Source organism: Mytilus trossulus, chromosome 6, assembly GCF_036588685.1.
Source record: "Mytilus trossulus isolate FHL-02 chromosome 6, PNRI_Mtr1.1.1.hap1, whole genome shotgun sequence".
NCBI classification, from domain to species: domain Eukaryota; kingdom Metazoa; phylum Mollusca; class Bivalvia; order Mytilida; family Mytilidae; genus Mytilus; species Mytilus trossulus.
In genome coordinates this window covers 7,363,128-7,377,148 of record NC_086378.1, presented here as the reverse complement: position 1 = coordinate 7,377,148, position 14,021 = coordinate 7,363,128, and the positions used below count along the sequence as shown (strand labels likewise).

Genomic DNA, 14,021 nt, shown 5'->3' with positions numbered 1-14,021 from the left:
AAGCAAATAAATTGTACTTGCGAATGGTCATATACAAAGTCATAAATCAAATCAGAAAAAAACCAATCTGACGTTATAAACATAACATACAATTGTTGGACATGCAAAGAAATGATCAGAATCCATTATCTTATGCGGTCATTTGGTCAATGCAAATTCATCATATCAAAAGTATGTCATGCATGTGTATAAATATTTTGATATGAGCGTCTGGCGTACTAAATTATAATCCTGGTACCTTTGATAAATGATAGTTATCAAAGGTACCAGGATTATAATTTAGTACGCCAGACGCGACCTGGCACCTTTGATACCTATCATTAGAAGCTCAAAATAAAAAGTTGGCAGGCTGAATCAACTGTTGTCCATTCGTTTCGAGCTTTTGATTTTGCCAATTGATTAGCGACTTTCCGTTTTAAATTTCCTCGGAGGAGAGAATTTTTGTAATTTTACCTTTAACCGGTAAAAAGCTGTTAAGATCATTGTTATCAAGAGTTTCAGAAGGCTGTACTATATTTCGTTTTAATACCGACATGCGAAGATAGCAGAAAACCTTACGTGTTTTAAATGTTAAAAGTGATTAATGCATAGTAAATTTATCAACAACAGGAATATGTCCCCAGTACACGGATGCCCCATCAGCACTATCATTTTCTATGTTAAATGGACCGTGAAAATTCGTCATTAAAATTAGAAAGATCATATCATAGGAAACGTGTACTAAATTTCAAGTTGATTGGACTTCAATTTCATCAAAAACTACCTCGACCAAAACCTGAAGCGGGACAGACGGACGGACGAACGAACCAACACACACATAAAAAAACATAATGCCCATAAATTGGACATAAAGTCAGAATCAGTGGTGGTATTGACTAATGAAATAAACATCAAACAGTAGTGACAGGACCAACCAACTGTTTTTAAAACTCATCAATTATATTTGTATAATATTTTGATGTATACATATGAGATTACGTCAACATAACTTATTTAGACTGTCCCTCTGGTATATTTCGTTCCTCTTTTATCCGTGTCAATATAACAGTTGGAAAGCTTAATTCATAACGTAGCAAATAGACAATAAAAAATATACCAAATCTGATTTAAAATCAAATGGTATCTGCGTGTAATTTTTCTTAGTTTTTCTAATGATTTTATTTTTTATGAACAGTAAGCCGTAACTTAATGACTAACTGTGACATCCGTTTTTGCATTTTTATTCATATACTAATGTACATTAATAATACATTAAAACTTCAAATAGATAAAACAAGGAGGATAAAGTTCTAGTAAAAATCTAAAACCTTCAAATGCAAACTATTGTTGACCAGTGAAAATATTAACATCATAGAAAAGTTATCAATATACTTGGATTAATGATAAATACAAAATGTGTACCATACTTCAACTCTTTAACATTTATAAATATAACTGAAGTCCATCTCCAACCCCAATTCCATTAATACAAATGAGAATGTTGAAAGGAGGCATTTAATAAAACTGGACAATTTCCGATCGGTCCGTGCATAATGCATTACATAAATAGCTGTGTTAATAATATCAATTGTTTTCCAAATAAGTAATAATAGTAGTCTGGCTCAATTGAATGACCATTCCTATACATAATAATAGGAAATTACAACAAAACTGTATAAAACCTTTCAACACTGTAAGTACACTAACAAATACATCCACGATAATACTATAAATTTACATCAGATAATTTAAGGCATTTACACTGTATTTAAAATGGCACAAATAATAAAGTGTTGTATGAAAGGTAAAGAAGGCATATTTACAAAAACAAAATCAAAACATACCAAAAAATATGAAGACTGAAAAGGTCTATGAAACTTTTTACTAAACTCAGTTTCTTGCACTTTTTTTTCTAAATGTATTCAAAACTTTTATCTTTAATCAAACACGAAAACATTTATGACTGTCATTTCTTATGACCAATTATTAATATGCTACTGGAAAATAGAATCTGCCACTGCAAAAATAAGGGTATGGTGGATAGGGGGCAGATATTGTGCAAGAATAACAAAAATGCAGAGGACCTTCTGCTCTTCTCTAAAATTCAAATGATGAGTTAAACAGCATAGAAGAGAAAGAATTGTGTCTGCTTGCCTGTTACTCAGGATGCATGACATTACGTTACCTTAAAATAAGTGAATGCTCTTCAACTTCGTACTTTGTTTGGCCTTTTTGACTTTTTTTGGATTCGAGCGTCACTGATGAGTCTTTTTTAGAAGAAACGTGCGTCTGAAATTTAATCCTGGCATCTATGATGAGTTTATTTGCAGCAGCAGCTAGATTCATAAACAGATTTTAGTTGGTATGTTGCTAAATCTTGAATTGTCTGAGAGTATCAAATTAGGACATTTGTTCAATGTTTTGTCTGAGAGGATCTAATAAGGACATTTGCACAATGTTTTGTCTTTGAATTATTTTCCACTAGGTTAAATTGTTGTTATTTTCTCTATTCTTTAATTTATTTTCAAACTTCTGTTCGAGACTTCACAAATACAACGAACTTTGCAAGATATTAAATAGAAACAACAAATTTCAAATCTCTGTGACATTCTATGAATTTTTTTTGAAATATTCAGATCACAACTTGGGATTTCTTGCAGTATTTGCATCTGACATTAGTTCAGATGTCTGCATCTTCAGACTAAGCTTTGTGCATTGCATAATATTTCTCTCTCACCTTAAATCAATTATAACTACCAAAATTACAATAATGTAAGAAAAGAAATAAAATCAAACGTCAAGAAATCTAATTACTAAAGAACAAACTGTCTTCCATACACTCTATATCCAAGGGTCTTGGTGACATTTATACAGTACAATCACATACTTATAAGTGGACAGTCAGACAAGAAGACAACAATGCCATTATTTTACTATATCAAAAACTATAAATCCTGTTCAGAATGACAATTTTTATCGAAAATATTCATAAACTGATTTATTATTTATATTAATGTCATGATTTCTGTGCTATAGAAGACTACCAGATGATTACTAGTGACTTATAGCTAATAAGACCAACCAGGATGTATGTCAGTTCTACTTGTTTATTTTTGGTTGTTGTTCACAAAGAAAGTGCAAATGACTGTATCAAGAAATATTCACTTTTATAGGAGATATTTTGTTTAGTTTTTCTCACCCTGTAATAACATGTGCGTCATACCATGCATGATTGACTAATTCGATCCACCAAAAGATTATTATTATACAGGTAAAAACGATGTTTAACATATACTTTCAATCTATAATATGAAATTATGCAGACCTAGAAAATTCCAGTTCCACAATTTTGCTTTTTAGTTATAGCTTTATTCATGTTTATATCCTCTGTTCATTGGTCAACTCGATGGTTAATTAGATGACTGCAGATGGCGTCAAGACACATGAAACAAGGCTACATAATGAATCACCAAACCAGAGAATTGTTTATTTTAGACTTTATAAAATTTGTATAAATGTTTTCCATAGTTATAAATGAAATATTAGTGTTTGAGTCAAATCGATGAAAACAAATTTGACAGCTAGTGTTTCTTTTAAAATTTCAGATCCCAGTCAACATTTTTGAAAATCATTTGGTGTGTACATATTACTTGCACCACAATGTAATGTGTTATTAGCATTTTCAGTACTCTTTTGCATAATTGTGTATTCAGTACAATGTTTGACATTGAGGATGTTTCAAAATTCAACAAGGACAAACATAAGACAAAACAAAATCACTGTATTAACTTATGATCTATATTCTCCAAAATAAATACTGTACATTGATATTATTGTAAATGTACTTTATTCATCTTGTGATTTGCAGGTTATCTGTCTTAAAAATTATATATCTGACCACTTCTTCCTGATGAATTAACTCAAAATTCAGTGAGTCTGAGAAATAATGAAGGTTGTCAGTACTATATTGAAAATAATGAGAATAAAAGTAGGAGCCTGGTTTAAATATAGGATTGATTCTTTTGATTTACTGGTCTAAGACAGTTCTATTTCTCATCAATCTGATGGCTGGCATTAAAAAACTTAACAGTACAAAAAAAATATTCAAGTAATATCACAGAAAAATATGATTAATAGACCTAAATGATTATTTGGTTACATCAATATGATGGAAATGTCGATTATTCAATGTGAAAAGTGTTCAACTGCAAAATAGAAATTAAAGAAACAGCAACTAATCATACATTTAAAACAAAATTCAAATTAAACTATTTTATTATGACTTTGCTGTTAGCAATCAATTAAATCTAAAGCTTAAATTATATATCCCTGTATATTGGTGTATAAGATATTGAATTAAACTACACTGGAAGGAAGATAAAAGTTCATGAGTTTAGACACTTCCGCAAAGTAAAAACATTTCAAAAAAATAAACATTTTTTATATAAATAGGCTGTTAGTTTTCTCGTTTGAATTGTTTTACATTGTCACATCAGGGCCTTTTATAGCTGACTTTGCGGTATGGGCTTTGCTAATTGTTGAAGGCCATACTGTGACCTATAGTTGTTAATGTCTGTGTCATTTTGGTGACTTGTGGATAGTTGTCTCATTGACAATCATACCACATCTTCTTTTTTACAACTACACCACATTTTTTGGTACTTTTTCCAAAAACCACTACTTTTTTGTCTGTGTGATAAGTCAAGAGAATTTGTAACTTGTGCTCAAAATCATTGAATTAAATGTATGTTTATGCAACATTTGTTGTCAATGATGTTTTAGAAGATTTACATAAAACAGGATATTTAGGCTTACAAATAATATCATTAATTAAGCAGCGCATAAATGAGTACCAATAACAAAGAAGTTATTTGAGGGAGTATTTATGAAAATCTATTGCAGACAATCATAAGTAAAATAATGGTGCACATATGATTATCATATTTCGTATACAATTTCACTTGTTTGTCATACAAGTGAGAGGTTAAGCTAGCCATAAAACCAGGTTCAAATCCACCACATTCTACATGAGAAAATGCCTGTAACAAGTCAAGAATATGACATTTGCTATCTATTCGTTTGATATGATTGAGCTTTTGACTTTGCCAGTTGATTAGGGACTTTCTGTTTTTTTTAATTTTGTTGGAGTTCAGTAGATTTGTAATTTTACTTTTTAAATGTTGATGAAGTTGCCATCATCGAAATACCAATATTATTTAGTAAACAATCTTTCTTAGTTTGACCAATTTCTTATAAAATGTAGGTTCTTACTCAGTAGAAATATACAACCAAACATGGATGTAAATGGACAAGAATATATCTATATGTTCCAGACACATATATTGCATGAAATAAGACAATGTGGCATGTGTTAATGTGTTAAGCATACAACAAATTGTAAGTTTCAGGAAATAGGAAATATGTGTCTGACTTTTCTGAAAAGAATTCAAGCATTACCAGTCATTCCTGTCAAGCTGCAGACCAGATCTAAAGAAATATTGCTCAGTTGTACTTTAGAAATGAGTGAAGTGCATTTAACATATTGAATTAAATCACAACATCAGAAAACAAAACTAAAGGCTCTCAAGAGCCTGTATCTCTCACCTGACTCTACTTGGGTTTTTGACATCATATAAAAAAAGATAAAATTTGATCTTATATTGCATTCCAATCTGTGGTTTTCTAAAAGAGGCATTTGTGTTTAATTCCCTTAGGGTACTATGTTAAAGTAAGTCCCCCACCTGCAGCCATCTAGGATGTGGGATCGGCGACATAGTAACATCATTTTGTCAGCACCTCATAAGAAACTTTCATGCCATGATTGGTTTCATTCCATTCATTGGTTCTCTAAAAGAAGACATTTGTAATTATTTCCCATAGGATCCTATGTAAAACTAAGTACCTCGCTGGCGGCCATTTTGGACGATGGACTGGCTACAAAGTGACAACACTTGGTCAGCACCTAGTAAGAAAAAAGCATGCTATGTTTTGTTTCATTCCATTCAATGGTTCTTTAAAAAGAAGTCGTTTGTATACATTTCCCATAGGGTCCTATGTTAAACTAAGTCCCCCGCTGGCGGCCATCTTGGATGATAGATTGGCTATAAAGTAACAACACTTGGTCAGCACCTCATAAGGAACAGTCATGCCATGTTTGGTTTCATTCCATTCAGTGGTTCTATAGAAGAAGTTCAAAATGGAAAAAGTTAAAGATGACAGACAATGACAGACGCCAAGTGATGAGAAAAGCTCACTTGGCACTTCGGGCGAGGTGAGCTAAAAAGGTGTTGTATAGTTCTAAAAGGTGCTAGCACTTTACAATTTTATCACTGTGCAGTTGCTGAATACTGTGAAAGTACTTTTGTTCATGGAGAACCAATTTTCGTGGTAAGTGTCCAACGAAATAAAACAACCATTGTCCAAACCAAGACATGTAAAGGTCCCCATGTAGGTTTGACTACTGATATGATCTAGAGAATATATTGAATAGCGCCAAATATGAGAATACTATAAAAGAGGGACGAAAGATACTAAAGGGACAGTCAAACTCACAAAACAAACTGACAACGCCATGGCTAATAGAAGTCAAGGGAAAAACACACTTTGAACCATTAACAAATTAGCAAGTATGAAAAGTCATAAAATAATTCCAGACTCAAAAGCTCTCACTATGATTTGATAGCATGGGGAGCTTTCTACATTTGACATGTAATACATATTTAAGATATTAGATTGTCAGTTGGACAATTCAATACAAATGTAAGGCTAATGCTAACCATCCATTAATTATAAGTGTAAAGCATTTTAATTAAACTGTAAAGGAACTGGATAAACACCAAACTACTAGAATGTACCCTCATTTTTTCTATTTTAAGATTTCTATCCATTGTTTCTTTAAGTGGCAGTCTTTGTAAGAATCAGGCAATTTAGGTAAAAATCAAAACATGATCGGAAAAAACCCACCGAGCTAATCATGGTATTTAATACTAACCATCATCTGAGTTAAAAATAATTGGTCTTTTTTTTGTGTGTGTCTGGTAATATCAAATAACTTGGTTAGAAAATTGGTTAGAATGATAGCAAATTACAGAGTTATATCCCCTTATTCGTTAATTTCTAATGCATTTCAACCAAATTTTATCTTCTATTACCAGAACAGAAAACGGAAATGAACATTATTTTTGTGCATAACTACATTTTATGAACTGAAATCAATGTCAAATTGGGTGGGGTTTTTTGGTCATGTGTTCACCACTGCCTGATTCTTAGGCAGACTGGCACTTAATTAGAGCCAATTTTTTTTTTACCTCTTTACAACTTTTCAGAAAACAAAAATATTGAAGACTTCTTTATGACTCTTTGCATATCACATTATTCAACTTCATCCAATATGATTATGAATTAAATAATTATTCTGGGCAAGTCCCAAGCTGCAAAAATCATGACAATAAATCAGATCAGGATAACCTTCAATCATCATTACCTTCAGAAAACATCCATACTTTATTGCAGTAATATCATTTAGCAAAATTAAGTTGCAAACATTACGATTTCAAAATATTTTTTATTTGAAATTTTCAAATAAAAATTTGTCTGAAATCATAATCATTTTTGTGTTAATCAACTGTCCTTTATTACATTTTGTATTGTTCTTTGTGATCTGTTGGAATTTTTTCTCATACTGTATATACTCGTCTATCTAGTGCTAAAGCATTTTTTTTTACACTTTGGCAAATACAATATTCATTCATTCATTCATACTAATGCTATGCAACTAAACTGTCCATATTCCTGATTGTTTTCTTGTGTGTTTAGTTTGAAACAAAATACAAAACAATTGAAAACTATGTTTATATATAATAAAAAAAAGATTTTTATTTTTTTGTTTTGATCAAACTAATGAGAGATTGTGTGCAGGTATTCTTCATATTATTGAAATATCAGAAAATGCATTTCATATCAAGAAATTATTTTCACAATATTTTCTATACATAACCTACCAGAAAAACAAGAATGTGTTCATAGTACAATGATGCCCCACTTGCACTATCATATTCTATATATATTCGGTGGACTGTTAAATTTGGGTCAAAAATCTAACGTTGCATTAAAATAAGATAATATCATATGGAACATGTGTATAAAGTTTCAAGTTGATTGGATTTCAACTTCATCAAAAACAACCTTTACTTTAAACTTGAACCTAAAGCCGGACAAACAGACAGAGAGCAAATGAACACATGCCCCTGAGTGGGACATAAAAAGAAGAAATAAGAATGAAACAAAATCTAATTCTTGAGTGTGTACAGTTTGGTTTTGCAACAGAATCTAATAAAAAGCAAATTTATAAATACTGGAGACAAAGTTGTATGATTAGCTTGAAATAAATGCAAACATTGTATATCAGAATGTCTAGTCATTCCTTTTGAAATGTAATGGAATAAACATGTCAACTTCAGATTCCAAAATATGCATATTATCTTTACACAATAGCATAGAGTAATTTGCAATAGTTTAGATGAGTGAGTAAGAGAGACAATACAGACATTTAGAGGTCTCAAAACACAAAAGATCCAATGCGCTCGTTAGTGGAAGTTGTATCAATTATTGTAATTACTACCAGGCACTGTTAATTCTACGTTTTGACATTACACTTTTTATTTGTCATATTTTTCCAGCTGATACACATAATTAATATGGCTTGAACTAATGAGACCTCCATGAGGGGTATTGTTAAGAGACCTCGTTGTATTTGTATTTTCTATATCATTTCTCTGATTTTTTCCAGTGACATTAGAACTCTAAAGAAAGTATAGTGATAACCTGAACATAGTGACTAATAGCTGGATAATGAACTTTACATCAAAATTAGGAGTGAATGCTAAATTAATGCTTGCATGTAAAATAAAAACTTGATATTTCTGCATTTCATAAACCAAACATCAATACTGCATGGCATTGACTGCCATGTACAATATACTAGATGAAATCACAATAGAAGCCACAGATATTGGTTAGATGTTTATCTTATATCATGATCAGGTTTAATGTTTACCAAACATTAATATCAGTTTAATAAAACAAAGCATTCATTTAAAAGACTGGATATTTGGGCAAATCATGAGCCAAAAACACCTACTGTATCTACCATTTATGCTAATCTAAATTAAGGCACATGCCACAAGAGAAGCCCAAATGTTGGTTAGATGTTTAGAGTAATTTATGTATCATTTATAGGTTCAATATTTATCCTAACATATTCTAAATCATTTTAACAGATATCACTGATGAAAATTCAATCATCAATTGCTTCAAGACTGAAAGGATAACAAATAATTATCATGTGAGGGATAAAGAATTAAATTGGGTAACAGATAAACTAGTCCATCATACTGCCTCTGAAGAGGGTCAAGGAAGAATAAAACCATCAGTCCATTATAAATCATCCCCATGTGCTGGAAAGTGTTAGTTTTGGCATAACCTACTTTTTTTTGCTATAATTACCAAGTGGTATTTTTTTTGGCAATTTTATGAACAATTGCTTAGAACAAGATGCACTATGATCTAAACATTAGACACTAATCATACTACTGCTCAAAATGTTGCCAAGCCTTTTTTACATTATTGTGATAAAAATGTCATGTTTGTGCATAATTCAGAAAGGAAGTTCTTAATGTTAATGTAAAAACACTATTTCCTGGTTCTAAATATAATCTAGTGGTTTAGGATGTCAGTCCACATCCTATATATAACATTAAAAAAAATGCAGGATTGATGAACTACATCCAAGCAATTTACTTCTACTTAAATCTGTTTCATAAGTTTATATTACAGCTATGAGAGTAATTCACCTTTTAAGAATCTAAAGGACTATGGACAATTTCATTGTTCGTACACCAAAATAAAAGTAACATTAAGTCATTGGTTGAATTTTCATTGTTTAGAATTTTTAAACCCATCACAACGCTCTGGTGTACACGTTTGAAAATATTACCCAGAATGCATAAGATTCTGAAACAGCAAATCTAACTGTCACGTGACAGAAAACACTTTCAGAGAGAAAAACAATGAATTAACAAGAACTTACCTCTGAATCTAAAAACACATGGCAATGTGATGGTTTTCCATCTCTTCCAGCCCTGCCAATTTCCTGGACATAACTTTCAAAACTTTTTGGCATGTTGTAATGGATAACTCCTCGGACATTACTCTTATCCAAACCCATTCCAAATGCCACTGTTGCCACCACAACTCTTAGTCTACCAGACATAAATGCATTCTGTACTCTCTTTCTAGCAGCTGCAGACAGCCCTGCATGGTAACTCTCAGCATCCCAATAATTATACTGTTTCTTTCCACCTATTGAGGAAACAATGTATTTCAGTTTTAATTTCAAATGCAGCCTTCATCATTTTGGTGGTGGTAATGGGGATACCTCCTACAGTAAAAATTGGGGCCAAATGATGTTAATAGTAATCATTGGTGCATGAAAATAATGAAAAATCAACTGATTTTGACAAATCACATTTAAAAAAAACTATTTGACACTTACAGGTAGCCGCTAATGAACATTTCATGCCTGACAGTATAGGGCTTTTCTACACTCATCACTATGCCTAAAGTTAAGTGAAGGTATGGAAAAATGAGCATGTCAAATATTCCAAATTAATCTTGTGAAAGACAGCTGATATCTAGAGGTGATTTTTATTTACTAATATAAACAAGAGTGCACAAGCTGAAATGTCTTGCCTTCTTTACTAATCTTTGGTACTATGTTGATAGTCCTAAATATAAAGCTTTATTAAATAAGAATGTGTCCATGGTACATGGATGCCCAACTCCCATTATCATTTTCTATGTTCAGTAGATTGTGGGATAAAAAATACAATTTGGCACTTAAATTAGAAAGATCATAACCTAAGGAACATGAGTACAAAGTTTCAAGTTGATTGGACTTCAACTAAATCAAAAACTACCTTGACCAAAAACTTTAACCTGAAACTTGCACTATCATTTCTATGTTCAGTGGACCGTGAAATTGGGATCAAAAGTCTAATTTGGCAATTAAGTTAGAAAGATCATATCATAGGGAACATATGTACTAAGTTTGAAGTTGATTGGATTTCAACTTCATCAAAAACTACCTTGACCAAAAGCTTTAACCTGAAAGAACGAACGAACGAACGAACGAACGAACGAACAGACAGACAGAAGGATGGACGGACGCACAGACCAGAAAACATAATGCCCCTCTACTATCGTAGGTGGGGCATAAAAAATCATATAAACTTTACATTAACCAAGAAAACTAAACATTGACCAATGAACCATGAAATGAACTCTTATGTCCAGTATTACAAAAAAGTGTAAAATTTTTCAAACACAAATTCTATTTTTTTTTTATCAATTTTTCAAATATGCCATATATAAAATCATAAAAAATAAAGCAAAGATCATTTATCATATAAATAAGATAAATAGAACTAAATATTAAATTTCATCACAAGGTCATATGAAAATCCTATTAATGATTTATTTTAAGTTGTGCTTCTGGGCAAACTATGATATGTATTTCTTAAAATAATAAATCTAGCAATATCTAATCAAGTTATATTATTAAACTAGGATTGTTACTATTGGGTATTAGTGTACTCTCATAAACTATGTTCAACAGTTCAAAAAAGGCCTTTATAAAAATATTTCCATTTCCTGTCATTAATCAGGAACCATGTCTATGTTTGCCTGTATTGTAATATATCAATATTGTTTTTGGTCCATCAGGGAATTTTTTGTTGATGGTATATCTTTTATAATCTCTGTTAAATGAATTCTGAACTTTTCTAGAACAAGGTGATATTTTAAGCTTGACATATAAAGATATGGGTCTTTTTTTGGAGATTATTTGTTGACCTCTATGTATCATTTTTTTTGTTGTTGTTGCACAGAACAGCTTTTTTTAATATTCTGCATAGAGATAACTCAGCCAATATCATGAAAACAAATGACAAATCTGCAATCTCCTGCTAGTATAGACCACTGTTAATCTTAATCAAAAAATGTCTGTGATTTCTCACTTCACCTTAATAAATGTTGACTTTATTTCAAACTTTTCAGCTGATAATACATTTTATCAATAACTCTTTGTATGCCATTCTGATAATTTTTCACTTTTTTACAACAAATATACATATATATTTCCCTGATAGCCTAAATACAACAGGGTATTTTTTAAAGCTAAAATAATACTGAAAAACAGCTAATCTGTCTAGTTTCTGGTCTATCAACTTATATAAATATAAGGGTCCTAAAATGGTAAGCATAGAAGTAAATTCAGAGCTAACCATCTTGACTATGGAGTGTTTTACACTCCCTTATTTGGGTTACTTGCAGAAATAAATTATTATGAATTATTCCGAACCCAATTAGTTATTACTTTAAGCAGTTCCCTTCGGCAAACTATGATCTCTATTTCTTAAAAAATATGTAATCCAAAATAATTAATCAGCAACTATCTATTCAAGTTGTATTATTAACTGCATAATAAGATCTATTGGGTATAAGTGTCGTCTCATATATTACATTCAACAATTAAACAAGAGGCTCTCAAGAGCCTGAATCGCTCACCTTAATTCTTTTGGTAAAATCTCTCATCAATGATTATTTTGGCTTTTCAATTTATTTAAATGTTCTTTGAATCGTCCAATTTTCTTTAAAAGCAAAAAAAAAATCATTTTCTCTTATGTTCTATTTTAGCCATAAGAGCTATGTTTCTTGACATACAAGGAAATAAAATATAAAATTTATACTAGATACTCTGAAACTCATTTAGCCTAAGTTTGGCTTAAATTGATACAGTAGTTTCAAAGGAGAAGATTTTTTAAAGTAAGTCAACATGATGAACAAATTGTGAAAAAAGTCTTTAAAGGGCAATAACTCCTTAAGGGGTCAATTGACTTTTTTGGTCAAATTGACTTATTTGTAGATCTTACTTTGCTTAACATTTTTGCTTTTAACAGTTTATCTGTATCTATAATAATAGTTATCAAAAGTACCAGGATTATAATTTTATACGCCAGACGCGCGTTTCGTCTACATAAGACTCATCAGTGACGCTCAGATCGAAATAGTTAAAAAGCCAAATAAATACAAAGTTGAAGAGCATTTAGGATCCAAAATTCCAAAAAGTTGTGCCAAATACGGCTAAGGTAATCTGCTCCTGGGGTAAGAAAATCTTAGTTTTCGAAAAAAATTCAAAATTTGTAAACATAAAATTTATAAAAATGACCATATAATTGATATTCATGTCAACACCGAAGTGCTGACTACTAGGCTGGTGATACCCTCGGGGATGAAACGTCCACCAGCAGTGGCATCGACCCAGTGGTGTAAATAGTTATCAAAAGTACCAGGATTATAATTTTATACGCCAGACGCGCGTTTCGTCTTCATAAGACTCATCAGTGACGCTCAGATCGAAATAGTTAAAAAGCCAAATAAATACAAAGTTGAAGAGCATTGAGGATCCAAAATTCCAAAAAGTAGTGCCAAATACGGCTAAGGTAATCTACTCCTGGGGTAAGAAAATCTTAGTTTTCGAAAAATTCTAAATTTGTAAACATAAAATTTATAAAAATGACCATATAATTGATATTCATGTCAACACCGAAGTGCTGACTACTAGGCTGGTGATACCCTCGGGGATGAAACGTCCACCAGCAGTGGCATCGACCCAGTGGTGTAAATAGTTATCAAAAGTACCAGGATTATAATTTTATACGCCAGACGCGCGTTTCGTCTACATAAGACTCATCAGTGACGCTCAGATCGAAATAGTTAAAAAGCCAAATAAATACAAAGTTGAAGAGCATTGAGGATCCAAAATTCCAAAAAGTTGTGCCAAATACGGCTAAGGTAATCTACTCCTGGGGTAAGAAAATCTTAGTTTTCGAAAAATTCAAAATTTGTAAACATAAAATTTATAAAAATGACCATATAATTGATATTCATGTCAACACCGAAGTGCTGACTACTGGGCTGGTGAT

At 31.4% G+C, this 14,021-nt stretch overlaps 1 protein-coding gene across 3 annotated transcripts in view; it reads right to left on the bottom strand.

Moving 5' to 3' along the window:
• Positions 1 to 14,021, bottom strand: part of LOC134720684 (ATP-dependent DNA helicase Q4-like) — a 185,455-nt gene that overhangs the window by 84,431 nt on the left and 87,003 nt on the right. For all 3 annotated transcript variants that reach the window (XM_063583110.1, XM_063583112.1, XM_063583111.1), the window contains exon 15: positions 10,067 to 10,338. In XM_063583110.1, coding sequence (XP_063439180.1) covers positions 10,067 to 10,338 — 272 coding nt within the window. The remainder of the gene's footprint in view (positions 1 to 10,066; positions 10,339 to 14,021) is intronic.